This window comes from Thamnophis elegans, chromosome 11, assembly GCF_009769535.1.
Source record: "Thamnophis elegans isolate rThaEle1 chromosome 11, rThaEle1.pri, whole genome shotgun sequence".
NCBI classification, from domain to species: Eukaryota; Metazoa; Chordata; class Lepidosauria; order Squamata; family Colubridae; genus Thamnophis; species Thamnophis elegans.
Window position 1 is genome coordinate 29,754,599 of NC_045551.1, and position 27,867 is coordinate 29,782,465.

At 36.4% G+C, this 27,867-nt stretch overlaps 2 protein-coding genes across 2 annotated transcripts; one reads left to right on the forward strand and one right to left on the reverse strand.

Annotated features, from left to right (window-relative positions):
- Nucleotides 1-1,419: 1,419 nt before the first annotated feature.
- On the forward strand, nucleotides 1,420-8,613 carry SLC25A6 (solute carrier family 25 member 6). Its single transcript, XM_032226458.1, has 4 exons — nucleotides 1,420-1,645; nucleotides 3,374-3,860; nucleotides 5,952-6,092; nucleotides 7,029-8,613. The coding sequence occupies exons 1-4, from the start codon at nucleotides 1,535-1,537 to the stop codon at nucleotides 7,184-7,186; spliced, it is 897 nt and encodes a 298-aa protein (XP_032082349.1). The 5' UTR covers nucleotides 1,420-1,534; the 3' UTR covers nucleotides 7,187-8,613.
- A 1,660-nt stretch (nucleotides 8,614-10,273) lies between these two features.
- LOC116514507 (granulocyte-macrophage colony-stimulating factor receptor subunit alpha-like) lies at nucleotides 10,274-27,398 on the reverse strand. The gene is given in 15 exon segments (XM_032226073.1): nucleotides 10,274-10,783; nucleotides 11,460-11,536; nucleotides 12,376-12,469; nucleotides 15,132-15,171; nucleotides 15,173-15,259; nucleotides 17,139-17,165; nucleotides 19,285-19,358; nucleotides 19,361-19,390; nucleotides 19,393-19,407; nucleotides 19,985-20,014; nucleotides 20,017-20,156; nucleotides 20,251-20,281; nucleotides 20,284-20,391; nucleotides 25,002-25,093; nucleotides 27,259-27,398. Coding segments are annotated over 14 exon segments (921 nt in total). The 5' UTR covers nucleotides 25,087-25,093; nucleotides 27,259-27,398; the 3' UTR covers nucleotides 10,274-10,700.
- Between the last annotated feature and the right edge of the window lie 469 nt (nucleotides 27,399-27,867).

The window sequence follows — 27,867 nt, forward strand, 5'->3', positions numbered from 1 at the left end:
CAACAAAAACATCACTCAGTCCAAGGGCAGATAGGCTGTGTTAACCCAGCATTTGGACTCTCTGAGCAGTGCACTGGAGAATGTAGTGGTGCATCTTCTTGTTCATTCAGGATAGGCAGGATGTCAGCAGTTGGATCTCAGATTTTTTTTTTTAATTATCTGAAAATAATTCCATCTGCCTTGAAAAGAGACAACAGTGTGCTCTCTCTTCCAACAATTCTTTATATTTATGGTGGTTACAGTGTCCCAGGGTCATATCTTCCCTTTTTGCAACCTGACAAGCCAAGTCAATGGAGAAGCCAGATTGTTTACCAATTCAACAGCAGTGATTCACTTAACAATGTAGCAAGAAAGGTTATAAAATGGGGCAAAACTCACTTAACACTCTCGCTTAGCATCAGAAATTGGTCGTAAGTCAAGGACTATCTCTAGACCATTTACAATTAATTCTACCAAGAATTTTACCTTGGTAGACAATTTTCAGCAAATTTCAACAAGTGGTCTTACTGGGATTCCCTTCTAATTTTTTAGCAAAACTTTGGTGCTCCTCCAGCTCTAAAATTCTTTTAGAAGAAATTGTGGATTAATTTTAATTACCAAAGGCTACATCTTGGTAGGGGAACATAGCATTAATTCAACCTATCACTTTCCTGAACTTTGCATTAATAAGATAGCAAAGGAGAAAGATAAGGAAAATAAGGTAAATGGGAATAGTTTCGGTAAATATTACTGAATGTTTTAACTGTCCCAGTTGATGGAGAAAACAAATTCACGATCAGAGTAGAAATATATCTGTAGCAACTAACAGCTACACGGTAAAAAGAAAATATCCAATATTTGCAACAGTTTATCATGGACTGCAGTGGCTCCCAAGCAGTACTGTAACGTTGTAATACCCCGTTCCTCCTGCGATTATTCACTTTATTATTTGAAGGATGTCTTTGGGCATAAACGTGGGCACTAATAACAGCAGCGATCGATAAGGATCAGCTCAGTTAACTGACTCCGATCGAACGGATGACAATGAAAGGGTTAGCGGGATGACTTTCTGAATCAGTTTCGATTGTAGTCCCGGGATATCAAAGGCTGACCTGGAAGCAGAACCGAAATGCATCCAAAAATAAATGTTAGCCGACGCCACCCGCACTGTCGCAGCAGAAGGCAGCCCTCTGGAGCCGCTTCGCCCCGAGGGCTGCCATGGCCGCAATCTCAGTCTTGACTTGCCCTCCACGTGGCTCCACATCCTCGGCTTCCTCCCATTCAAAGGCATCATAGCGGGAAGAGTGGGAGAAAGGCCTCGGGGGGAGCAGGAGGGATCGAAGGTAAAAGCAGCCGTCCGGCACAGACCGCCTCTCTTCGTCGGGCCCGCCAATGGCGCCCAGCGGGCGGAGCTTCCCGAGCCGGCCATTTAGCTCCTCAGCAGAAGCAGCCCTTCCTTTTCGGCGTCTGGCGCCGCGGCCGCAACGACAGAGGGCCCCGTTTCCCAGCCCCACCCTTCAGTACCACCCGGCAACTCCGATCTACCACTGCAGCCATGGCAGACCAAGCCATCTCCTTCGCCAAAGACTTCCTGGCGGGCGGCGTGGCGGCGGCCATCAGCAAAACGGCCGTGGCTCCCATTGAGCGGGTCAAGCTCTTGCTTCAGGTCAGGCCCGCCGAGCGCGTGGCTGGGGGAGGGTGATCCGGGAGGGGGGAATCGCCGTCCCTCCACGACCCTCGGTTATGGAGAAGGTGGGGGGAGACGGAGCGGCTCTGCTGTAGGGACAACGGAGGCACCGCTCGCTCCGCGTGGCTCCCGCTCCAGGGCGCTGTCAGACCGGCTCCCTGCTTGGAGACTTTGAATCGCGTGACCGGAGGAGGTAGCCGGGAAGGGTGGGATGCGGGTAGCGGGATCCTGGCGGGGAGGGCGTCGGCTCTCAATCGCATCCGCCCCCCTGCTCGGTTTCCCGCTGGGACTCCTTTGAGTCGGAAGAAAAGGCGGGAACAAGAGAGAGAGAGGTCGAACGAAGGAAAGAAGTGGGAAGCGGCCGCCATTTTTCTTCCGGCGACGTGTCTTTGATTGACAGGGCGGCGGACGCATTAGGTCCCTAGTAGACGGGGGGAGAGGATGCGAAGCAGCTTTCGCCTCTTCCCGCTTATATCTCGCGTGACTTGGCAGAAGCGCAAGGCTCTGCGGAGTCGGCGAGAGGAGTGACGTTTCTAATGCGGCGGTTGGATTAGCCCCGCCCCTTCGCTACCTAGACGCTGGTTTCGTTGTCTGCTGGCCTCCGCCTTGTATTTTTAAATGCTGTTACTTCCCGGTTAGGAGACCAGAGGACGTATCTGAGCCATAGAGACGCAGTTACTACTTGCAGGCCTTTTTTTTTCTTATTTGCCAAACCCCACACATCGTTCCATGCAGTTTATCACTTACTCTGAATGAATTAATTCAATTTATATGGCTGCATGTTCACCAGGCGAATATGAACTGCTTCCAAGGCATAAAAACGTCAAATACGAATAAAAAAGGATAAAATAATAATAAAATCTGAGGTTTTTTGCAACCTGCATCCCTAGACTTTAGAAAGGTATATGTGTTTTGTTAAAAACTCTGTAGGTTTTGAAATCAGGTAAATTTATTTAGATGGCTTTTTAAAACTCATATGGGAGGAATGTGTAGATAAATTTTTAGGTTGTTTTGTAGTTTGTAGTTTTTTGTATGCAAAAACTGGCCAGATATGTTCATACCATCTTTAAGGTGTTTGGAAAAAGTCTGTCCTGAAATCTTGGAAAACACTGGCAGTATCAATAATAATGGACTAGATAGATCATTGCTTTCAAGGTAGTTTACTATGTGTTACTACAAAGTTACTGTTGCAAAGTTTATGGATACTACGAAGACAATAAAATGTAATGATAGTTTTCCCAAACAGCAATACTTCACTACACTCATGCTCCTACCCTGACTTTTTAGATTCAATATTGTTATTCTTTTCTCATATACACACACATAACCACATGTAAAACTTTTAAGTGACTGTACCCCCTCACTATTGTCTATGATTGTGATAAAGTTTGATTTGATTAAATGTTAGGTGGGAATAACTTTCAATCTTTGTTCAGAGTTGACCATTATAGATTTGAAGCAAGCTTGCCTGTTCCCCTTATTTTCCAATGAAGTGTCTTTAAAAATCTTTTGATAAAAAATTCAAATTCTGCACTTTTGTGTTGTGAAAACAATAGATAATCATTTAAGGTAGTATATAGTCCTTTTAGTATTTTTTATAATGTGTATACAGATCACACTATCATAAATGTAATTTCATGTTATTAAAATGATGCTTCAGAAAGAAAAGTACATTAATTTAGAGTTATTATAAAACTTTTCTTACAGGTGCAACATGCAAGCAAGCAGATTGCTGTTGATCAACAGTACAAAGGAATCATTGATTGTGTAGTCCGCATTCCCAAAGAGCAAGGAATGTTGTCCTTCTGGCGTGGAAATTTAGCCAATGTTATTAGATACTTCCCAACTCAGGCACTCAACTTTGCCTTCAAGGATAAGTATAAGCAAGTGTTTTTAGGAGGAGTAGACAAACACACACAGTTCTGGAGATATTTTGCTGGTAACCTGGCCTCTGGTGGTGCAGCTGGAGCTACCTCCCTCTGTTTTGTCTATCCTTTGGATTTTGCAAGAACCCGCCTGGCAGCTGATGTTGGAAAAGCTGGTGCTGACAGAGAATTTACAGGCCTGGGAAATTGTCTCATCAAAATCTTCAAATCTGATGGCCTGCGTGGCTTATATCAAGGCTTCAATGTCTCTGTTCAGGGCATAATCATCTATAGAGCTGCTTATTTTGGAATCTATGATACAGCAAAAGGTAAGTAAAATATTCAGGCTGATCTTGACAAATAACCTAGCACAATCTTTTGAAATGTTATTTCTGACTGATAAAGTTTATAGTCGCTGGATTCAAATACTAAAATATGACCAATTCTGTTGGATGTTTGGAAAGACCTTTTAAATTTCATTGGGCGAAGGTATAGGCAGTGAAAGAAAGGGGGGGAGAGAAAACCAAGACTAAAAAGGGAAAAAAGGGGATTTGTATTGAAAGAAAAAAGTTGAATGATAACAGTCGATTATTTGAATGCTTGCATTTAAAGAAGTACAAATACTTTAGGCAATATTTAATATCTGTTTTATAACATGTATCCACAATTATGCTTAAACAAAGTTACATTTTCATACCTATTTTGTTTGAGACCTTCACTATTAATGTGTACGGTTCTCAGATTCAACTCAGAGTTGTGAACTATCATATGAAGCAGTACACTGGTATCTAATCTCAAAACAATTTTCAAAATTTTAAAGATGGCATCCATTGAAAACTTATCTTGATACTAATTCTGTGACACCCCCCCCCCTCCAAAGACATAGAATTCAAAGATAAGACAAATAATAGTTAAAATATTCTGTTGAACTGAAGAAACCTTGGGGCTCTCTGGGTTGTTTGCGAATATTTCATTACTTGACTAGGCAACAATCTACTATTAATGGTTTCGACAATGTTACTGAGTTGAATAATGAAACATCTGCAAACAAACAAGTCTAGGGGACACCAAGGACTCCACAGCGACAACCTTATTCTCTTCTATATTTTATTAAGGCTAAAAAATGCCTGGCTAAAGAAAGTCTTGTTATCTATCCTGAAAGTGGAAAGAATAAGACTAAAAATGGTTTTGCCATTACCGCCAGCTGTAATTGATGTGGGATGAACACCTGCTTATTAAACGCTCATCCTGTTGCATAGTAATGGTCAAAATTGGGAAACCTTTTGGGAAAAGTGTACATGCATGCGCAGAAGTGGCGTGCACAAAGACGAGCACACCCAAACCAGTAGTAAGAAAATTGGCAACCCCCCATTGGAGTAGGACCATAAAATTATATATCAATGGAAATAATTTAATCAAGAATGTAATGCAATAACTTTTATGAAAGATTTCAGAGATAAAAGTGGCTTTTTTTCATGGAATTGTAGTTTTTAGGCCAAATTCCTGCAGTCTGCACCAAACAGTCCTTGCACTCAACCTCACATTGCATTATGCCATTTCATCTTGTATGTACCCAGATGATTTTCTTCTGTCACGTAGGCATAGACTGTTAATTCTTCTATCATCATTTGCTGTTGTGCACCATTTCCTACCTTTACCAGTGTTGTTTTGTAGTGACTGAGTCTCCTTATACCTCTTCAAAAACATAGAAGTGCCACATTTGTTTAAATTTCCACCAATTTTTCTTCTAATTTCTTTATAATTGTAGCCTTGTTCACTTAATAATACTATTTTACATTGCTTTCTGGGTGACCAGACAACTCTTTGAACAATTACTTTAATTTTATTATGTTTTACAAGCTCACTAAATGAAAGAACACAAAAAACCCCAACCAACTTGATAGTGATCACATAACACAAGGGCAAATGTCCTCCTCTCAGCTTCAATACATGACATCAGTAACTGAATCCTACTGTGATCTAATTGGCTCATTGCCAAAACAAGATGACACCTGATTTGCTCTCTAAACACTCATGCTCATTGGCTACAATCACATGAAGGAAATCTACCTAATATCAACCTAAGAAAGTTGTGCTTCCTTTTTCTGGATATTTGGCTATAACTTTTCATAGAATGCAGATAATTGAACAAACTTTGTTACATTACATTCTTGATTAAATTATTTTTCTATTGATATGTAATTTTACGGTACTACTCCAAAAAAGTGGTGTAATTAGCCATCAAACCTCAAAAATACACTTTCCCCCAAAGGTTCCCACAATTTGGGCCACTATTGTAAATAAAATAATTGATATTATTATTGATTTTATTTTACATACATTTGGACACTCTTAAATGATGCTTCCAAATCTTAATGGAAAGCAGTCTATATTTTCATGAGAGTTTTGTTTTATTACAGGTATGTTGCCAGATCCTAGGAACACTCATATTGTGGTAAGCTGGATGATTGCACAATCAGTGACTGCAGTAGCTGGCGTGGTCTCCTATCCCTTTGACACAGTGCGGCGTCGAATGATGATGCAGTCTGGGCGTAAAGCAGGTAAACAGAACTTGCTTATAAACTTTAAGCAGGATGGACCTTTTTTCCCATTGATGTATTATGTGCTCTGTTTAAATTTGAAGGCTTGCGACCTCATTCACAGTGAATGATGTTGGTTAAGACTTAAGTATGTATTAAGTCATTCAGTGCTAGCAACTTGACAGAATCATGTCTTCAGTTGAATTGCACTACAGATGTGCTGCATTCTGGTAAATGGAATTGTACTTCTGGTCTGCTGTTTCCTGTATCCCTTAAATAAGTACTGCCTGAAAGAGTTCTCCCCCACAATCACCTTGTTCTGACCCAGCTCCCCAAACACGACAAATCCTCTGATGTGAACTCAAAAGATTCCTTTATTAGGAAAGTTGGCAGCCCTGGCAAAAAAATTCTCTCGCAGTCTAACAAGTCCGGCTGGCCAGAAGATGAATAGTTGTCTGCCACATCTATTCATTTCCGCCCCCTGCCTTTTATCCCCAGTGCTAGGGTGGGGCCTCACTAGTAGCTCTTCCTTCCCCATGATCGGCCCACAGCTTTCCACTGCTCTCTTTGCAGCTGTGTGTCAGACACTGACCCAGTTGTTCCTCCTCTTCCTCATTAGCCACCTCCAGACCTGGGGGCTATTGACTCCTCATCTAAGGACTGACGGATAGCCCAGGCTCTGCCTCTGTCTGTCTCTGCCACCTCCATTCCCTCTTCCCCCTTGGAGCTCCCAGGTTGCCCTCATACTGACTCTGACTCCCTCGCCACCGCTTCCTGATTTGGTTGCAGGAGGGACTGATGGCTGACAGGCCACATAACTTCTATAATAAATGAATGTAACAGAACTATTTGGTGATATATTGTTGAAACAAAGAATTCTGGGTAGCTCCTTATTTCTTGTGATCTTGCTATGTTTGTACCTAAGTAATTCAAAAGAATCAATTTATTTTCCCACAGCTGACATTATGTACTCTGGAACAATTGACTGTTGGAAGAAGATTGCAAGAGATGAAGGTGGAAAGGCTTTCTTCAAAGGCGCATTGTCTAATGTTCTTCGAGGCATGGGTGGTGCATTTGTGCTTGTATTGTATGATGAGTTCAAGAAAGTCATTTAAACACAATTTTATTAGAAACGTAAGTTAAATTGACAGATCATGTAGAATAACTTGCCATTATGGACCACTGACTTAAAAAAATTCCTACCCAGTCTTATTTATCGGGGCCAGATCATGTTTAAGTAGGACTAGAAACTGCCTCCAGTGAACTGATCTACATTATACAGGCATCAGAACAGTCAGTCCAGTTCATTGGATTTGTCTTGTATTTGGTGTTGGTTATAGTAGCTACAGTTCAGGGTCCAAGGAAGCTGATCTGCTTTTGTCTGAAGATCAGCTAAAAGTTTCAAGTCCTGTCTTAAAAGGACCATAAAATCATGTTTTGGAAAATGAAAATATTCACTTAGCCAATCTTGTTTTCCACTTGTACTTAAGCACTATGTACTGTTTTTGCACAGCTGAACATCTAGCATTTGTGTTCTCCAATTTGGGGCATTCTGTGAACAATAAACATAATTAACTATGTGTCGAATTTATGACTACTACATCCTGAGTATTTAGGGCCAGCCTCACCATGCAGTAAGATGTGGTTTACTGATCTCGAGTAGCATTTATGCATGTGCATATCCACCTGCAAAAAAAAAAGAACAAGTACAGCAATACATTTCAAAATGCTGTCCCGTGGTATGTGTTGGGGGAGAGTACTGTAGTTGGATTCTTAGACATAATCACTAGATTTAAAAGCTCTTTAAATAAGATATGCTTGTATATGCCTTCAGAAGTTTTCATCATGCTTTTATAAAAATGGTAAAATGGTTTGAAATAGGAAGCCATTGTGAATACGGAGAAAACATAGCTTGAAAATAGTAATTCAATGGTTCAGCACTGCATATAGGGATGATAATAATTATAGATCACCTAAGAATAAATAGGAAGTAGAGCTATGAGGAAAATGTCATGTACATGCCATGTAAAGTAGCATATGTATATGGCATTAGATGAAACAGTTGTATAGTCTTTAATTATTTGAAGAAAGATATCGTACTCATGTTCCCTCATGGCATTTGTATGCTTTTACACTATACTATTGAAAAACAAGTTGCTATTAGAAGTATTGGTATTGAATATTTAAAGTATTGAATAAAAAATGTAAGTATGACATCACAGAAAATTAGTAGAATTTTCTACTAATTTAGATTAGTAGTTTTAAAGGAAGACGGTACAATGAGAGAATTTGACTTTCCAGCTCCAGAATTTGCAAAAAAAAGGTGAACAGAGACATTGCATCAGATGTGTATTGTCTAGTATCGTTTTGAATGAAGGCCAAATGTTCTTTAGTTTATTGTATATAACCTATATACTTGTGGATAAGCCCATCTACGAATAAGCCAAATCCAATATTGAGGTGTGTTTTGGGACTCAAAATAATTACTGTATACAATACTTAATTGGTAATTATCAGAAAAGTTATATAGCCATTAAACTGTGATATATAACAAAATTAAAAGTGAAAATAGACCTGAAAAATTGTATTAAAAACTGACCAAATTGCTCAAAAGTCCTCTGCAGAGATTGACAGATAAACACACTGACAATCTTGTTGCAACTAAAGAAGTTTTCATTCCAGAATTATATGTCTCGCAATGCCTTCATAATTTGTGTCCAATTGTTAAGTCATGAACAGTTTTGAGTTTCAGTCAAAAATCTAGCAGTAGACTTTGTTGGGAAATATGTTGAAATGTATCTCCATTAACAAGACAATTGGCAGCTGATTTTTACTAAATATTTAAATATTAAGTACTTTTTTGCTATTAAAAGTAAAGTCATATCTTAAAATGGTGTCTGTTGATTTACAAAAAACAAGATATATAACCTCATCCCAAAAGTTATTTATTTTGTCTAGTTCATAAACTCCATCATATAGTGATGTGTAGTGAAGGGGCTCTGAAAAGTTCAATAAAATCAGGAAAAGAGCAGCAAAAATGTTAATTTGAACAGGATGCAGGAGGAATCCCAGACTGTCAGCCAATCACACATGCATATAGCAGAATTATTGTGTAGTATTGCACATAGACCTGGGTTGTATCTTCCTAATTTTTTGCAATAAAATTATTTACCTAATTATGTGTTTGCTTGGGAATGTGATGGTAGCAGGAAGTTGGAGTCTGAATTGATATTTCAAATATTTAACATGGAGCTTGAAAGCTGCAATAGCATCAGTATTAACACATTTTTATATAAATTGTCAATAATAGCCTATAATGTAAATAAATTCAATAGGTCAATTTATTGTCTAAACAAGTTACCCATTATGCGAGTCTTTGATGTCTAAAGGATCAACATCGCACGTACCATAATTTCAATATGTGAGGGGTCTTTGGTGCTCTCTGAGTTAAGTTTTCTTGCAGACATTACTCACTAGGTAACATCAGTGCTAATAAGGAGAGGTTTTTGCTCACTCCTCATTGAGGAGAGCAAATTCCACTCCTTTCTAGTACTGATGATGTTACCTAGTTTAGGTAATGAAATGTCTGCAAGAAAACAACTAAGCTCAGAGAATACCAAGGACCCCTCATTTCAACCTTGAGCTACAAGTATTCTTGGTTTTCAAGATGTATCTTGTACTATTAAATGAAGAACAGAAAATAAGGTTAAACAATCATTTTTTAACAATTCAAGCATCCCAAGTATTCTACAATTCATAAGGCCAAGTCTCTTGAAATGAGCATACATGTTTTCTGTATTTAGCATAATTTTCAATGTTAAAACATGAAAATGTTAAAGCATACAAAATAGGGGAGTTTTTGAGTTAGTGTCGTGATGCCTTCATAAAATGCTTAGCATGAGCTTCCCACTCAAAACTGTAGTGATATTGCCACTTGGAAAACAACTTCCTTGTGAAACATCTACTCATAATAGAATGTTGCTATTTTAAATGCTCTTCTATAAGTTGAAAATTTTAGAAACCAAAATATACCTATACACACAAACTACCATGAAGAATGTGCCACCCTTGGAAAAGCCAGTAGTAACCAAATTATATTTATTGAAATATGAAAAAGACAAATTGAAAGAATGAGAGCTTATCCATGAATGGACTTATCTGTGAGTATATATGGTACTTTCCCTTAATGATTGATCTGTCTAAAGTACTAACAGAATTTGCTTGTGCAAATTATCCCACATTCAAGCATCCACAGAGATTTTTTTAAGGCAAGTTGATTCCTTTTGCACAGATGAATCTAGCCAGACCTGGGCATTTTATGGCCCTTTGGCTGCCCTTGTCTTTTATTTTGACTTTTAATTCAATGTATGTATGTGTCTGCATATTATGTACCTTCACATAGTTCCATCCTCCACAACAGTCCCAGTTTCTCATGTGACACCTTGGAAAAATTAATTGCTTTAGTTCTTGCTTGACAGCCTCTAGTAGCAGATTGTTATTCTTAAATCCCACTGTCTAAATTTATACAAATGCATTCCTGTTTTGAAAGAAACGGATAAGCCATACACATACACACAGATTTTCTTTTACTATTTTATTGGAGTAGGGTTTTTTGTAGCAGACAATGCCTCATACTTTTGGGGAGATGGCAGCCATTTCTTCAATCACTGTTATTGATTCACCTGCTATTGGTACTGGGGTCATCCACTTCTAAGAAAAGAAAAGATCCTTGCATTAATTCCTAAAGGTCACAATTATTTAAATTTCATTTCCACATCACAGCTCATTACAAATGCACATAACAAAACCCTTATTTTTCACTGCATATAAATTAGTCTTTCAACAGAGAACCAGGATGGTTTAAGTGATGGTGAAGCTTTGGACTGGCACAGTGGAGGTTCTAGTCACCCATGAAACAATTCGGCTAGTCACTGCTAGCACAACTGATCTCATAGTACAGATGTTGTGGGGAGTGGAAATAGGTAGAACAGATGTATTCCCCCGTTGAAGTTTTTGCCATTTGCCAAAAACCTGAGAGATTGAGGACAAAACTCCTCTTAGGGAGAACAATTCCATGGTTTTCGGCTCTACAAGAAAACTCGCCTGTGTACTAGATTTACTGAATTTCTGGAACTAGCATATCTTCAAAATAACTTTCTGTTAAGCTAGGTTCATAATGGAAAAGGTCTTTCTTAGATTTTGGTCCTTAGATTTTGTCCTGAGTCATTTTGGATGCTAAAAGTTCATAGTTAAAAGTACATTCCTATTCTTAATTTATATTGACACAAATTATATAAGCAGCATTACAATTATAAAGTAGGTATGAAAGAGTTATTCATGTATACATAACATACTTATAGATTATTTAGCATATTTCAAACCCACCTCCACAATTCTTCTCATGTTGCCACATTATATCTTTTGGTTGAGGAACTGGATCAGTAAGTTTTTCCCATATGTGGTTCCTGGACAAAGAAAGATTTGGAGCATTATCCCAGATTCTTCTTTTGAAATAACTTGTTATAGGTGTCTGAAAATGTGCAACAGCATTGACACAATATACTTTTAAAATAAGGACTAGTAATTCTGTGTGCTTAATGCTAACAATCCTACAGAGTCTGAGAGCAGAACAGATTCTGTCCCAAAAAGTACAAAAAGCATTCTTTTGAACCTTCGTTAGCCCAATTGCACCAAAGGAAAAGAAAGAATAAAAAGGCAGTATTAATTTTAAAAAGGTATCTGAGGTCAACAGCCAAGAAGAATTCTTACAGTGGGCAATTGGAAGCCAAAGTCATTCTGAGAAAAAAAGAAACAAGATAAGAAGAAAAAGTAGAGAGAAATCAATGAAATAAAAATAAATAAAAAGACAAAGAGACAGTATCTGTTACATAAACAGGCCTAAAGCTGAAGTTAGTTTTTTGTTTGAGTTATATCCACAGCAATCAGAAAAATGTACATTGCCATTTTTTAAAGGTACTTATTGGTTTTGTTCTGTTTTGTTAAGTAAATTTACCTAATAATTGTGTAACAATGCTTGTATTCAACCTATTTTATCATTATATTACATAAAAAAGTTTTCTTTATTACGGAAAGATACAAACAGTAAAGTTTGCATAGGTAAAAACATCTATTCTTTACACCTTCCTCAATATCTGCCTCTTGTCTAGCTGACTGTTATGCTGAAAAAGTGCTGATTTGCACTTGAATTTTAAGGACTAGATTTATCAACTGCTAGGACAAAAAGGTGTTAAAGTGAAAAATCTTTTCTGTGTCTGCATAACAATGAAAAATAATTAAAATTTACCTTTTACAAATCAAAGTCAAAAGCACAATTATTATTATGGTTCCAAGTGCAGCAAAGACAAAAGGCAGTGTAGGGAATGTATCAGGATCAGTACCTGAAAAAATAGCAGGCTTTAGTAGTCTTATATTGATTTATTTAAAGAGAAATTCAGATCCACATGATTATATTGATCAATGAAGAAGCAGCCTTCAGAGCTCCTTTTTCTGGTGGGAAAAAATAGAAAAAGCAAAAAAGTACCATTGACCCTATATGTACCATTATTTTAATATTGATATTTAATGAAATATTTTTTTCAATATAGCTGTATATAAATATAGTACTATCGGTAACAGAGAAAAAAACAAATTGAACAAATTTTGATTTGTACATTTCTATTTAGGAAATAATGTACATATTGGCCACTACTTCTTTGTAGTAGAGCAAAATTATCTAAGAAAGCCAAGTGAACCCTAAGCAGAATTACAAGTGTGTTCATTTTCATGTTTTCAGCCAACCTGTATCCAGTATTTTATAGGAAATTTCTCATTAAAATAATCCTGCAGTGGAGAAAATAAATGTAGCCTGTCAAATCTGCTGTGAACTTGGGGGATGGCAGCAGATTTTGGAGAAGAGAATGCTTTAAACTTTGCTTTGAAACTGGCTTTAGCAAGTAATATAATCTAAAATGATTTTCTCCCTCCATTTTTAGCAGTCGAATCACCTTGTCTTAAATTCAAAGCGTCATTAAAATTTGAGAGAAAAATTTATAATCCAAAAGGAGAATGTTGAATTTAGAGTTTCCTCATATCTAATCACTGGCTTCAGAATGGCAGATGTGACCAGGTGATCAAAATCAAGTTTTGTGTGTGCATTAATGAAAATACAATGACTAACTCAAGAATTTTGGGAGTTGGAAGTCCACAAATCATAAAGGGGCCATAGTTCCTCACCCCTGGATAGCTGGTGACTATCAATGTGGATGTCATTTTGGAGGTAAGAAAATGACACAACAATTTTTTTTATTGTTCTGCTACCATCAAATAATGTTAAAAATATTTTTAAAATTAGGAATACTCATGGAGTAATTTGATTTCATGGTGATAATTTGTATTTAAAAATAAAATTATGCTTATTATTGTATACTATGATAGGATACAGCAAATATCTCTTTAGCATCATTCCAAGTGGTTATCATATCAGTGAACAAAAGAACATTACATTGCAAACAAAAGATGCCAGAAACAAATGGAATATCATGTTTTTCATACTTTTTTGTCATTTTTGGTCTGTATGTATGTATATTCTTGTAATTTGTAAAGCTATTCAAGCCCCATGTTACATTGGTCATTATATTTATGTCTATGGACATATATCATTTCATTTTTAAACTAATTTAAAATCTTTCAAGTTAGGAGTTAGGGGTCCAGATTTTATTACCACCATGTTTCAAATGATAACACTTCTAAATCTTTATCAGAATATGCCAATCACTAGTTTAACTATACAATGTATCTATATGTACTGTAATTTGTCTTTGAGTCAATCTCAACTCCAGGCAACAACCTGAACACATCCCTGCAGTTTTCTTGACAAGATCTTTTGGTTTCTAGCCTGGTGCCTTAACCAGCTTACCAGTTTGGTCTCTATACATGCTGATAATAGGAGTGTAATAATAGTTCCAACATATTACAGTGGTATATTCAAGAAATAAATTTAACCATGCTGATTGTACATTTATGACAATCTTTGGTTTTGTGATAGCGCTGGCTCTTACAAATATATTGGTTTACAATTATCTTGCCACAACCAATTCTCTAGATACCATTCACCTATTCTTGCTCCAACATTTGACAGATGTGCCATTTTTACTATGAATGAGCATCTATGAAATATCTGTTATGAATTAATTTCAAATTAGTCCCTCCCAATGGTTTATACCAGTATGGATTTATTTGTTGCAGTTCTATTCAAATATCAATATCAGGAGCAATAGCCAGGAGGGCTTGTTAGGTTCAAAGCACTAGTCATTGTTAACTAATGTTCAGTGCTAAATTGGCACTAGATAATGGTCAACAGAATTTATGAGGGACTTGACTTGGTTCTCTTGTTGTAACATAAGGACTACAAACTGATGGTGTGTTTTAGTCTGCCTTCCAGCTGTGCACTTCTCTTCTCCAACAATCACATTTTATGACCCAGATAAGGTATAATGATCTGTCTAAATTTAATAAGCTATTATACATTTTAATTATCATATAGGGTTTTTTTTGAGTCTCTCAAATCAAGTATTAATTTTCATATCTATTAACATCTTGTGAATTTTAATATCTTAGTGAAAAATAATGATGATTGCTGCCAAGTGACCCATGGTAGTGGAATAGTTGTTATCATGTTCTTTTTTTTTTAACTTTAAATTGGAATTTTATTCACATAAACCTATTTTATCTGTAATAACTTATTTATTACAAGTCTTCAATATAGTAGCAGAAATGAGGGGGTTATGTTTGGGAATTTAAACTTATTATCTCTAAGATTTTTTGTATTAAAGCAGAACTCACACTCTGAGACTCTAAAGATTTTGAGTTAAGTCCCATAATGTTATTAAACCTTCCTACCAAAGTATCTTGGGGAATTATCTAAATATCTAAATATTATTTTATTTTTCAATGATAGTTTTGATATTAGGAAGCTTTTAACCATCAGCTGATTATTAGAATGTTAGCATCAACAAGGAAAAATAATTAAAGGAAAAAATAATTAAAGAAAAAATAAATTACCAAACTCAATAGGTTCACTCCATTCTCCATTCATTTTTTTTTGAAATTGGACATGTAATGTCTCCAAATGCGCGAATTCTCAAGATATATTTTGAAGGCTTTGGGAAATCATATGTTTTTCCTGTTACCTAAAAGCAAACTATTTATCTACTGGTACTTAAATTTTTGCTTGATGAAATAACAATGATCAGTATAAAAATACAATTGATCTTGAATCAATCACATTATATCGCTAAATGTCTATGGAGATTCTCAGACATCCAGGTCATGGTTATCCCAAAGGTGCTTTTGAAGAGGCAACTGGACTTTTGTTTGTTTTTTGAAGACATATCGCTTCTCATCAAGAATTTCTTCAGCTCTTCATTTCTTTTCAGTTATTTTTAATTACTCTACAGATTTGCTCTATAAGAATTGATGCTAATCTCAATGGTATTCTACCTTTGTGAGAAGTGAAATGTCTTCAAAGAAAAACCAGAAAGTCCAGTTGCCTCTTAAAAAAACACCTTTGGGACAATCACATTATAGTTATTGTTTATTAATGAAAAGAAATATTGTAAAAACTATTTTTTAAATTTCAAACCTTGCTTCCATTCCTTGTGACTATGAAATCTTTTTTAAAAGTGAATTATGCAAAGAAACAACTGTTCTTTACTTCGGCTATTGGATTTTAGAATATGAGGTTAAAAACCTGATATTACAGTAAAAAAATAACTGCCCTATTTTTGCACTTATGCAAGAAAGTTTAGGGAATAGCATTATTACTTTGACTTATCAGAGTCATTTTGAACTTGATAAATCCTATGATCTAAGATTAGTGCATTCTGGAGTATTTGTTAAAATTATCACAATTCCCACTGGGACCAAATGCAAGGGTTTTCTGTTTTGCTTCCAATGGTTGGACAAAAAGTAAACTCAGTATTCATCTCTTAAAAAAACCCAATAAACCAATAATTAATGTGTAGATTTAGAATATCTTCTATCTTCCAGGTTTAAGCTGCAAATTTTGCTAATTTAACAGCACACATTCCTTTGTTCCAAGAAATGCCATACAAACGAGGAATGACATTTCACTGCTGGGCCTGTGGAGAACAATTTTTATTTTATTTAAACTGATGGTAGAAGACTCTGGATTATTTCCAAAATTTAGAAATCTGACACCTAAGGGGCTTTATGGTTACCTTTTTATACTGTATATCAGGGGTATCAAACTCAAGGCCAGGGGGCAGACCCAACCCCTGGGGTACTTAGATCTGGCCTACAGGGCCACCCTGAAAACAGTGAAGGGCAGGCTCGTAGTGCTTTGGCCAGTGAAATGGCTCTGAGCACCATTTTTGGCTGCCACGACTCTGCAATCCTCTGCCAGTGACAACGGAGCTCTTGAGTGGGCCTTGCAAGCTCCATTTTCACTGGCAGAGGGTTGTAGGAGGCCGTGGCAGTCAAAACTGGAGTTTGGGAGCCTGTTTTTGCTGGCAGAGCACTCAAGCCACCACAGTCAACCCCGACTGGAGTAATGTCGAGCTAGCCACAGCCACTCTGGTCCCTCCACCCCTGCCCCCCGAGGTCAAACACAACTCTGATGTGGCCCTCAATGAAATTTGAGTTTGTCACCATTTCTGTATATGATTTTCTTGGATTACACTTAGTCCTTCTATATGAAGAGCATAATATCTGATTTTGTGCATGAAGAAATAACTGAACTATTATATCATACTGACCACCTAATTTTAAGATGTGTATGTCCACTTCTCCCTTCCTTAGCAGCAGTTTCCAATAAAATTTCTTGTGTGATATTAGTGTTATTTGCCTATTTTTATTTACAAAAAAAAAATTCTGTTGAAAAATGAAATTCTGCCCAACTCTCAATTCTGTTCCTGTATCCTCTTCATATTAGAGTTCTAGGAAAATTTCAACAGTATTTCCATTTGGACCAAATCTGAATAGTAATAGCAAATCTAGACAGAATGAGGTGATGAAACAAATGGCAATTTATTAGATGACAACACTTACATTGATGATTGTATTCTTGCGTTCATCCTTGAAAATAAAGGGGGGAAAATAAAGTAGTTACTAGTATTGATAATTTTGTCCTTGTCTAAACAAGAATACATTTCCACAGTCAGTTGTTTATAACAATTATATAATAGTTGAACAATGTAGTGAGGAATAATGTGTTTGGGCAAGGAAGACTATTTATTATTTTCCCTTTACACACTTTTATTTATGTTATGTTAGAGGCAACATTTCTTTGGAGACATTCCTACATTTAATTTCTGAATGAATTAGATCATCTCTTCTTGCAGCCCTTCTGGTTTTGCTGTTGAATGAATTATGTCCTCATTTCTTACAAATATTGTACAGGTAATCTTTGACTTACAATAGTTCCCTTAGTGATCAATCAAAGTTGCAACACCACTGAAAAAGTGACATGACTATTTTTAACATGACCATTGCGGTATCCCCATAGTCACATGATCAAAATGCAAGCACTTGGCAACCGACTCATATTTATGGTGGTTTTAGTGTTTCCAGAGTCATGTAATCACCTTTTGCAACCTTCTGACAAGCAAGGTTAATGGGGAAACCAATTTCACTTAACAACTGTGTTTCAACTTAAACAACTGCATGATTTACTTAACTGTGGCCAGAAAGGTTGTAAAATGAGGCAAAATTCACTTAACAACTGTCTCATAGCAACAGAAATTTTGGGCTTAATTGTGGTCATAAGTTGAGGACTATCTGTATTAGAGAAGCAATAGCCAGCTCTTCCATGCTCTTTGCCCTAACGATTTCATGCCACTACTCTTCTTCTTTGCTAACTATAAAACTGACCTTCATTTTTTCCTCCTAAATATTAGAACTCATATAATTGCTTATCATATTAATTATGCAAACTGGCCCATAATCCTATTCTGATGAGCATTTTTGTCTTCCTAAGTCATCACTTGCATCGAGTTAACCTATACATGTAGGCAACCATATTTGATTTATACCATAGCGCCATCTTTCTCTGTTAGCAAATACTCAAAGAAGGTAATACAATATGAAAATGAAAGCTAAATAGATGGATTACAATATTGAAATTAGAGCTGAAATGAATCAGGCCAGATGAAAGAGATACACACTGACAGTTTCTATGCATCCATAGAAAACTCTTCAACACACAAAACATTTCCATCAGAATCATACATTGATAAGTATTGCTTCCAGTTGCTGTGCATAGCCTAGTTGGCAATCAATGCACTTCTAGTGCAAGCTTCTTTGTACTAATTAGTACAAGAGAGTGATTAATATTCCTAACTTACTTTGGCAATAGCTTTAGTCTATTTTATAGCTCAGAGTGCCTGGTAGGTAGAAAAGCCCACCTATTGCCTAGGGCAGTGGTTCTCAACCTTTTCCTCACCATGGACCCCCTTTAAATACCTTTTGTGGCCAAGGACCATGGCCATGGCCCCCCAAGACTTAACTCAAGATTTAAATCATAATATTTCTTCAAGCCTTCCTGGATTCCCTGTGATGACATAGTGGACCCCCAGATATCTGTGGACAACAGATTGAGAACCACTGATCTAGGGTATTTGGGACAATAAGAGTCCCCACATACAAGTATTTCTGGGATCTTATTCCTCTACAGGTATGTATGAAACTATGAAATAGCATGTCTATATTCTTTAAATATAGGGACGTGGTGGCTCAGTGGCTAAAATGCTGAGCTTGTTGATCAGAAAGTCAGCAGTTCAGCAGTTTGAATCCCTAGCGCCGCATAACGGAGTGAGCTCCCGTTACTTGTCCCAGATTCTGCCACCCTATCAATTCGAAACATGTAAAAAGCAAGTAGAAAAATAGGGATCCTTTTGGTGGGAAGGTAGCAGCGGTCTGTGAGCTTTCGGTATTTAGTCATGCTGGACACATGGCCATGGAGATGTCTTCGGACAGCACTGGCTCTTCAGCTTTAAAAAGAGGTGAGCACTGCCCCCTAGAGTCAGGAACGACTAGCACATATTTGCGAGGGGAACCTTTAGCTTTATTCTTTAAATCAATGACAATCTGGCAATCTTTTCAAAATTTGAAATATTTATTTTCCTATAGATGTCATTTTCAAGTCTAAAAATTGACATTAGGCTGGCAAGCAAATTTTTGACTTGTTGGTTCTTACCTTTATTTGGAACACAAAGCATACACTTCCATGTTTACGAGAGTTTGGAGGAGGTTCCCACTGGACTCTATAAATAAGGGTAAGCTATAATCCACAGTAATATTTTCGGAGGTCGAAACTGTTCTGGAAGAAAATAACCAACGTTATAAGTAACAGTTGAACACCGAGGAAATCATATACATACAGACAAATATAAGCAATGAAATACTTTAAGAAGAGAAGAGATAAACAAATTGAGCACAATTTCTTTAGCTCAAATTTGGTAGATATATTTGGTTTTCTTTTTTCTTTTTTTCTTTCAGCCTCTAGATCATGGGTGTCATACTTGCGGCATCACGTTACCATCATGTGACATATCGCAATGTTTTTTTTCCTTTCACGGAGCTGGGGTGGGCCCAATGGCCACTAGTTTGACACCCCCTCCTCTAGATCAATGAAAATTAATATTTAAAAATGAAACCCTTGTTCTTCTCACTTATTGCAGTGAGAAGATGAATTACCACATATGCTTTCTTCATAAAAAGATGCAAGACTATTTTTTAATGAAATGTTAGACCTGTACAAAAGGAAAGTCCCTTATAACACAGCTACCGGTACCAATAATTTGGGGCATATCATACTTGACCATCTTCATATTTCAAGATATCTGATATAAATGCTATTATTATTTAGTTGCAAACAGATTCTCCCTTTTTCTCACCTTTGTCATGAAGTCGAAAAGTATCAACATTGACTGAATTGGAGATACTCTGCTTGATCCATTTACTGTAATATACACGGAATATTGATTTGCTATCACTTCAGGGAAGTAGCAACCAATGTGTCTTTCGGATGAGTTACTTATGTAATGTGGACACTCGTTATCTGTAGCCCTGTTTATACCAAAAGAATTTTATTTAAAAGCTAATCAAACACAATATATTTTCAAAAAAGATTTTTTTTAGTTTATTAAATGAAATGCATTACTTGTTATATGCTAAGTACATAAAATACTGGGGTCTGGAGGAGCATTTTTGCCCGCATTCCAAGTACAATTCATGGTAGGATTCTTAAATGTATATGAGCGAAGAATACAGTCAAAGTTCTCAACAGATGTTCCATTCATACCTAGAAATAGGTAAAATTGAGAAGTTAAATATTCAAGGCAATGTGTATATTATATAAGGATCAATAAGCTTCAATCGTTTCAATGAACTCCATTAAAAAACTGTCACTTTTTGTCTCTCTTGAATGATTGAAGCTGAAATTCCAAAACTATGCAAGATTATGATTTCTTACAAATATTTTATGCTATCTGATCATGTGACTCGGGGTAATAGGATATTTGAATTTTGATTTGTTTTTTAAGAAAGAATGGGGATAATTAATACAGGAAAATCAATTTAATTTTCTGGCTGTTGTTGGATATAAAACACATTCTTTTCCTAGGCATTGGCATTGAGTCTTTATTGATTAGCCCTTAGGCCATATCAAATTGCAAAGTTCCAGAAACAATTTATTACTAAAATTTGATAAAAGCAATTTAAAATGGAATTTGATAATATACAATTTAAAATGAAATTGGAATAAATTCCTAGGCAACTTTTGTCAAGACTTTATCCATCTTCTGTGCAATGACTAAGTCATAGCAGAAATTACATGATGTCAATAAGCCAAGAAATGAGTTATCTATATTTAAACAGTAAACAACAGTGTATGGAGCCTAGTTTATATGAAGAAATCCTGGAATTAAGGATATTGCAAAAGATAGCAAATGCATGCAAATATAGTTCTCAAAGAGGGGATGCAATTTAGGTGGGCACCAATGTTCCCTCTAATTTTTTTTCAGTGGGGCGGAAAAGTATAGTGTTTGAGCAGCACATTTTCATGCCTGAGTCCCAACCATTCTAGTTTAAACTTCCAGCTGCACTTTTCTTCGTAACAACATTTACTCCAGCTTTACGTTTTGACATCAGCACTGACTGATGATGTACCTTAGGGCTAGGGTTTATCAATTATTACAATTATCTTTTCAAATTCATTTTGGATTAAATAAAAAAGAGCTTTGAAATGAATATATAAATGGCACTTAATACCACTAATATTAAAATAGTAAATGTTTGATATACTTCATTTAATGAATTTCACTTGATATACTTCATTTTAATGAGTTAACATTCAATTGCAAAAGTTGTCTATACACTGTATGCTTCTGTGAATGTATTATATGCAATTTGCTATTTTAAATGAGTAAAATTATTAAAATCACCATAATTAAAGTCTCATTCACATCTAAGAGTTTTCTTCCATCGTTTTGTAAACTCAAGGATTTATTGCCTGCATGTTCAACAATGCTTGCTGATTGTTTAAAAATTTGTGGGAATTTCCTCCTCTCTGTACAGAGGGTTTCAGTAACCTACTACTACTGCAAAACTAATTTCTAAGCTGCATACTACTTGCAAATATAAAAAGATTGTTAAAATGGCTCTACCATAACCAAATAAGAGAAAAAAACACCTTCCTTTTGTTTATAAAGTAGTGATTTTAGTTTGCTCTATGGAAGTCACTATTTTAAACTGACAGATAGGAAGTTTAATTAGATTAAAAGCAAAATATTCTCAATGACTTTGAAAATCCCAATGAGTTATCAAATATAGGTACTCCTTCGTTACAACGGGGACTGGAATTTTTATTACTCAGCAATATGGTCACAAAGCTGATGTCATGTCATGACTCATGTGACCTGGCTCTCTCGCCTCTTTCCAACTCCGAGGGCATCAATCATGTTAGCCAAGGGATCTGCAAAGTTGGCTCTTTTTAAGACTGGTGGACTTCAACTTCCAGAATTTTGAGAGTTGAAGTCCACCAGTCTTAAAACAGCCAACTTTGCAGACCCTGTGTTAGCCCAAAGCCTGGCGCTGGGCTTTGCTCCCCCATTGGTGGAGCCCGAGAAGCGAGGAGGGAGAAAAAGAGCTCAAAAGAGCTACATTTTTGCTAAATGTAACCGGGGAGAGCCAGCACAGGCAATAGCAAGTTAGCTGATCTCACAGCAGGTCTGAAGTTGGGGGGGAGCGGCGAGCAAAACTCCAGGCAGGGCTCTCTGACTGTTCTAATTCCCTGTGAAAACTGTTGCCTCTGAAGCATTTGCTCCAGTGTTTTAAATCTTTAAGCTTCCCTTTCCCTTTTTTCTTTTCAACCTACACTGATTAGAGAATCCTGAAGTCGGGCGGCAAAGTACTGCAATAGAAAAGATTTAGCTGGAGGAGGTTTTGATTGCGATCGCTCTGTAGTTCGTGTCCAGATACCTGCCCCACGTGCCTCTGCGTGGCAATTAGAAACTACTGCGCGCGGTATTGCAGCCATGTGAGCGGCCGCGCAGGCGCGCACCTTAGAGGGAACAGTGGTGGGCACTCCCTTGAGCACTTAAGATCTTTAAATGTCTAGGTATAGTTTCAGGAAGTAGATATACCCATCTGGATTAGGTATCCTGCAATGCACAGAGATTTGCAACAACTATTCAAACTTTTTTCCCCTAGAGGAGCTCTGTTTATCTGCAACTAAGTTTTGCTGTTAAAGCCCAAACACAACTGTTATTCAGAGCCCAATTAAGGCTATATACAGAATTATAAACTTAGAAAAAATTCAAACCAAATGTTTAGGAAAAATCTTAAACCACAGTGGTTTCACAGGAAGCAAGAGTTGGTAAAGTTGAATCCAATCTCTGAATAAATATCTTTGCCCACTGGCTAAAAGCTTTACCTACTGATGCCCCAGGAATTGTTGATACAGTTCTACAGAGGAATTATTGAGTCTGCCATTTTACTTTGATAACTGTCTGGTTTAGTACAGCAACCAAAGACGACAGCTACAGACTTCAACAGATAATTAGGACTGCAAAAAAAAAAAATATTGCAAAAGCCTGCCTTCCATTGAGAACTTGTATACTGCACAGGTCAGAAAGTGGGCTAAGAAAATATCTATAGACTCTCACATCCTGGACATAAATTGTTTCAATTTCTCCCCTCAGGAGAATTGTATGTCATAACAACTGAATAAAAAAACAGTTTCTTCCTCTCATGCCATCACTCTGCTGAACCCCTAATGATCACAGCAGAGGTGGGTTACTACCGGTTCGGCCTGGTAGGTAGTAACTTGGCTGGACACGTCCCCGAACTGGTTCTATCAGTGCTGCCATCTTGTTTTTTGCTTCTGTGCATGCGCAGAAGCATTTTTTTCACTACTGTGCATGCGCATGTAGCGCTCATCAAGTGCGTGCCCACAAAACACGGCTGTGAGTGAACAGGCAGTAGAAGAAGTTGGAACTCTCGCCTGGATCACAGTACTATCTTATGTCAAAGGATATTTACTCAGGTAGTATGTCTGTATTACTACCATATTATCCTTCTCAACTTTTCTGCTACCTTATCCTATAGGTATTTTATGATTATATTACTTTGTATGTTCCCTGAGAGTTTATGTACTAGAGACAATTCTTCGTGTGTCCAATCACACTTGGCCAATAAAATATTCGTGGCAGACAACTTCAAACCTCCTTGGGGAATAGCTATGTAAAAGAAACAGGGACAAATAAAACATTTTCAGGGATGCCATCTTAACATTACGGCCGAATCAAGCGAGATTAATATTAAGGCAAAAGATTTTGGATATGGAAGGCCAAACAGAAATCACTGCTTTTTCTCAATATAATAACCAAATTCTAGTGCCTAAACCAGTTTCACATTTACATCATATCACAATCCCCAAATTCAGTAGAGCCTCATCTGTGTGTGATTTAATATTCTTCCCATAGCTGTTTTGGAAGGGAAATATAGGAAACGTTATATGAAACTTGACACTAGCCCTCTACCGTGAGCGCCATAGAAACTACAGCTCGTGTTTTTCTATGTTGACATTTCTGCACGGATGTTGCCAACAGTTAACTACCCTTTTTAAAATTTCTATGGTATTCAGGTAATTTTTGTTGTATTTGTCAGGCAATCAGGACAACTCGATTCCTCTAAAAATAGCAAAAGTTTGCTACATTATGTGTAAGCTTCACTCAAAATGCTTTTGATGTTAGGGGTTAACTTTGGGGTTTTTTGGGGGTCAATGACTAAAATAAGGTTTCTGTCTGTTCTACACACACACACACACACACGTGTGTGTGTGTATGTATGTATGCATGTGTATGTATGTATGTATGTAGTAGTATATATGATATATATATATATATAATTATATATATTAGTAGAACAGACAGAAACCTATTTTAGTCTGTGTGTGTATGTGTATGTATGTGTGTTATATATATATGTATATAGTATATATATACACACACACACATAATACAGTATATACACATATACATACATATACATATACATGCATTCACAAATGTATATATGTGTGTGTGCGTGTGTGTGTGTGTGTATGTTTGTGTATAAATGAAAATCTACAGCATTTTCACCCAGCCACATGTAGGTGGATCCTACATGTGAAATGTTAAATTTATTTGATCAAATTTTCCTCTATTTTTGTACACTATTTTTACTTTTTTGTCGCTGCTAGTATTGAATGTTTGCTTTTGTTTTGTTCATTTTTTTATATTTTACTTTTCATGATAAAACAATAAGTAATATTTTTGAAAAAAAAATGGTTAGCAATTCCATCCCCTCTTTTTTAGAATAAAATTGCAAAGTAAAATAACTTGAAAAATCCTCTTGAAATAACATATTTACCTTTCTCCTTTGGCAAAGTGATATGTAATGTGGAGCAGAACACAATGAGCCAGCTCATGTTACTAAATCCCAGAATGGTTACCATTTATTTTCTGTATGTGCAGGAAAGAATTCCAGAATGGAAGAAATTAGCTGTTTATTTGTAAAAAGTTTCAAAATCTATACATTGTTTAATTACTTTGTTAAATATTCCATAAAACATGCAATATTTTAATCAGTCCAAATGGAGTTCTCTATGTTGGACAACAGGTCATAACACTTTTTAAGGCATTAGATAATAGTTTTAATTATACCAGTGGCTCAAAAATTATATGACCCCACTGTTTTATAATGTGACAAAATGTGATGTAACTTCTTCCAAATGATTCCCCCCCCCCAAAAAAAGAACAAAATAAAGCTTTGATAATAGCTGACTTGAAGAAATACTTCTTTTGATTTCTGGACTTTAAATCTTACATGTCTTTTAAAAAAAATGGGGAGAAAGAAGGAATTGGAAAAGGCTAGCAAGAAACTGAATTCAGAAATAGAAGCTGACCTGCAATATTTTGTGTTTACTTATAAAGCTTCCAGTTTGGTTAAAAGTCTATTGTCCTATTTAATTTTTTTTTTACTTTCAGTTGTTTTTTTTATACTTTCTGGATCATCTAGTTTTAAAATATGCTTTCTCCATATCAGTTAAATGAGATTTATTAGCAGCTAAATAAAGGGGATCCTTCAGAAAGTTGTCATTTAGTTACCTTCTATATTTCTAAAAGTACAATTCCCAGATCTGTGCAGGATAGTCAGATAAATGATTTGCTGTCTGAGACTGAAACCCCAAGTTACAGAAATTCTGTTTGGAACTTTTTTTATATCCCTACCACCTATTTCCATAAAAAAAAAGAGGGTATCCTTAGCTGCATAATTCTTCAAATAGGTACGTGTCTTACAAATAGGTAAGATAGGTATGTGTCCAGTATACATTTGAATCAGTCTTAAGGGCTGAATAAGTCTCTACATTCACTATGAGCTATTCACGTATATGAGTATAGGATTGCAAAATTAAACCAAAGTTTGTTCAAAGAGTTTTGTGATTGTTAGTTGCGAAGTCATGTCCAATCCATCGCGACCTCATGGACAACATTCCTCCAGACATTCCTGTCCTCTACCATCCTCTGGAGTCCATTTAAGGTCACACCTACAACTTCGGTGACTCCATCCAGCAACCTCATTCTCCGCTGTCCCTTTTTCCTTCTGTCCTCAGTCTTTCCCAGTATTAGGCTCTCCTCAAAGAGTTTACTTCCAAGCAAAAATACATGGGATTTTACATGAACAGTGACAGCAAAGGATATCTTAATAAAATACATACTTTAAACCCCCTTAAAGTACCAAAAATATTTTGCAACATATATACAATATAAACATATTCTTAAATAACTCAACTGCAGAAAATTCAGGAACTATTTAGTGTTATTCCATTTCTTAATTCTGATGAATCTAGCAACAGATAATTATAATATGTCTAATAAGAAATGGAAAAATGTTCTAGTTACCATCTAATATTTGAAAATAAGTATACCAAGGCAACAGTCAAATGATACACATAATTTACTGTTATGGTTTCTTTTGAATAAAGTATATGCATAATAAAGTATAGATCCAGTCACATACAGTATATGCAGTCATAGAGAGGGTAACATTTATAATATGATAGCCTTTGAATTAAAGAGGAAAGATAGGGGAGTCTGTCTGTTTAAGGGAGAATGGTGTTTCAACTGATGGAGAAAAGAATATCAGGGCCATTAAGACTCACAGAAAGATAGAAGTATGTGTACGTTATAATGAGAGAGATTTGGGAGGTGTAGAAATCCCAGATAACTTTAGGGAATGAGAATTATAACTGGTGGAGGTATGATAGCTCTCAATTACCATGCTAAAGAAAGGGCAAGAAAGTGTAGTAGGTAAAGATTTAGCCAGGGATGGGTTGCTGCCAGGATTACTGCCGGTTCGGTGCCTGTGCAATTTTGCTCCTTGTGCGTGTGCAGTTGCCCATAAATAGAACATTAAAAAATGAAAAAAGAACATGCCGTGCCAACCAGGAAACGTTCAGAGGCGTGGCAGGCCTGGGTTGCTGCCGGTTCTGGCGACCCTGGCCAGCAAACCACTACCAGTTCAGCAAACGGGTCCAAACCGGTAGAAAGCCTCCTCTGCTTTAGACCATGAAGACAGTCTAACCATTACGCTTACAGTTCAGCAATAGGTTTTAGTGTAGACTTACCTGAAATATCTACTTATCTGTTGTCATCTAATTATCTTCTGGATTCGAGTTTTACTTATCTTATTATCTTATCAGGCCTCAAGGAAAATGTTGTTTGAGCGAAATTGTAAGAACACAGTTGTAGAGAATACAGATTCTTGTTCTCAGAATCAATCTTACATCAGTAAGTTCCTGTTTAGAAAAAAGGGAAGTTGATTAAAGTTAGGGTTGAATTATTTTGTTTCTTTTTTGTCGACTATGGAGATGTACATATAAACGACCCAAGACTGAGGAAGACACACACCACCCATTGGGTGGTATATGTATATGTATGTACGTGTATGAACAGTATATATATATTTTCTTAGGTGTATACATAAACTGGTCTATTTTAATTTCTAATTTTGATCACAATTATATGCATACATTAATTATATGCATACATTATGGATATATGGATATAAATGACCCAAGACTGAGGAAGATACATATGTATATGTATAGTATATGAATATGTATGTACAGTATAAATGTTTTTTCTTAGGTGCATGCAACTATTAAAAATGTCATGACAATGGTCTAAAATTTGCCTGGATCCTTTCATAGGCCATTGTAATTATTCATAGTACA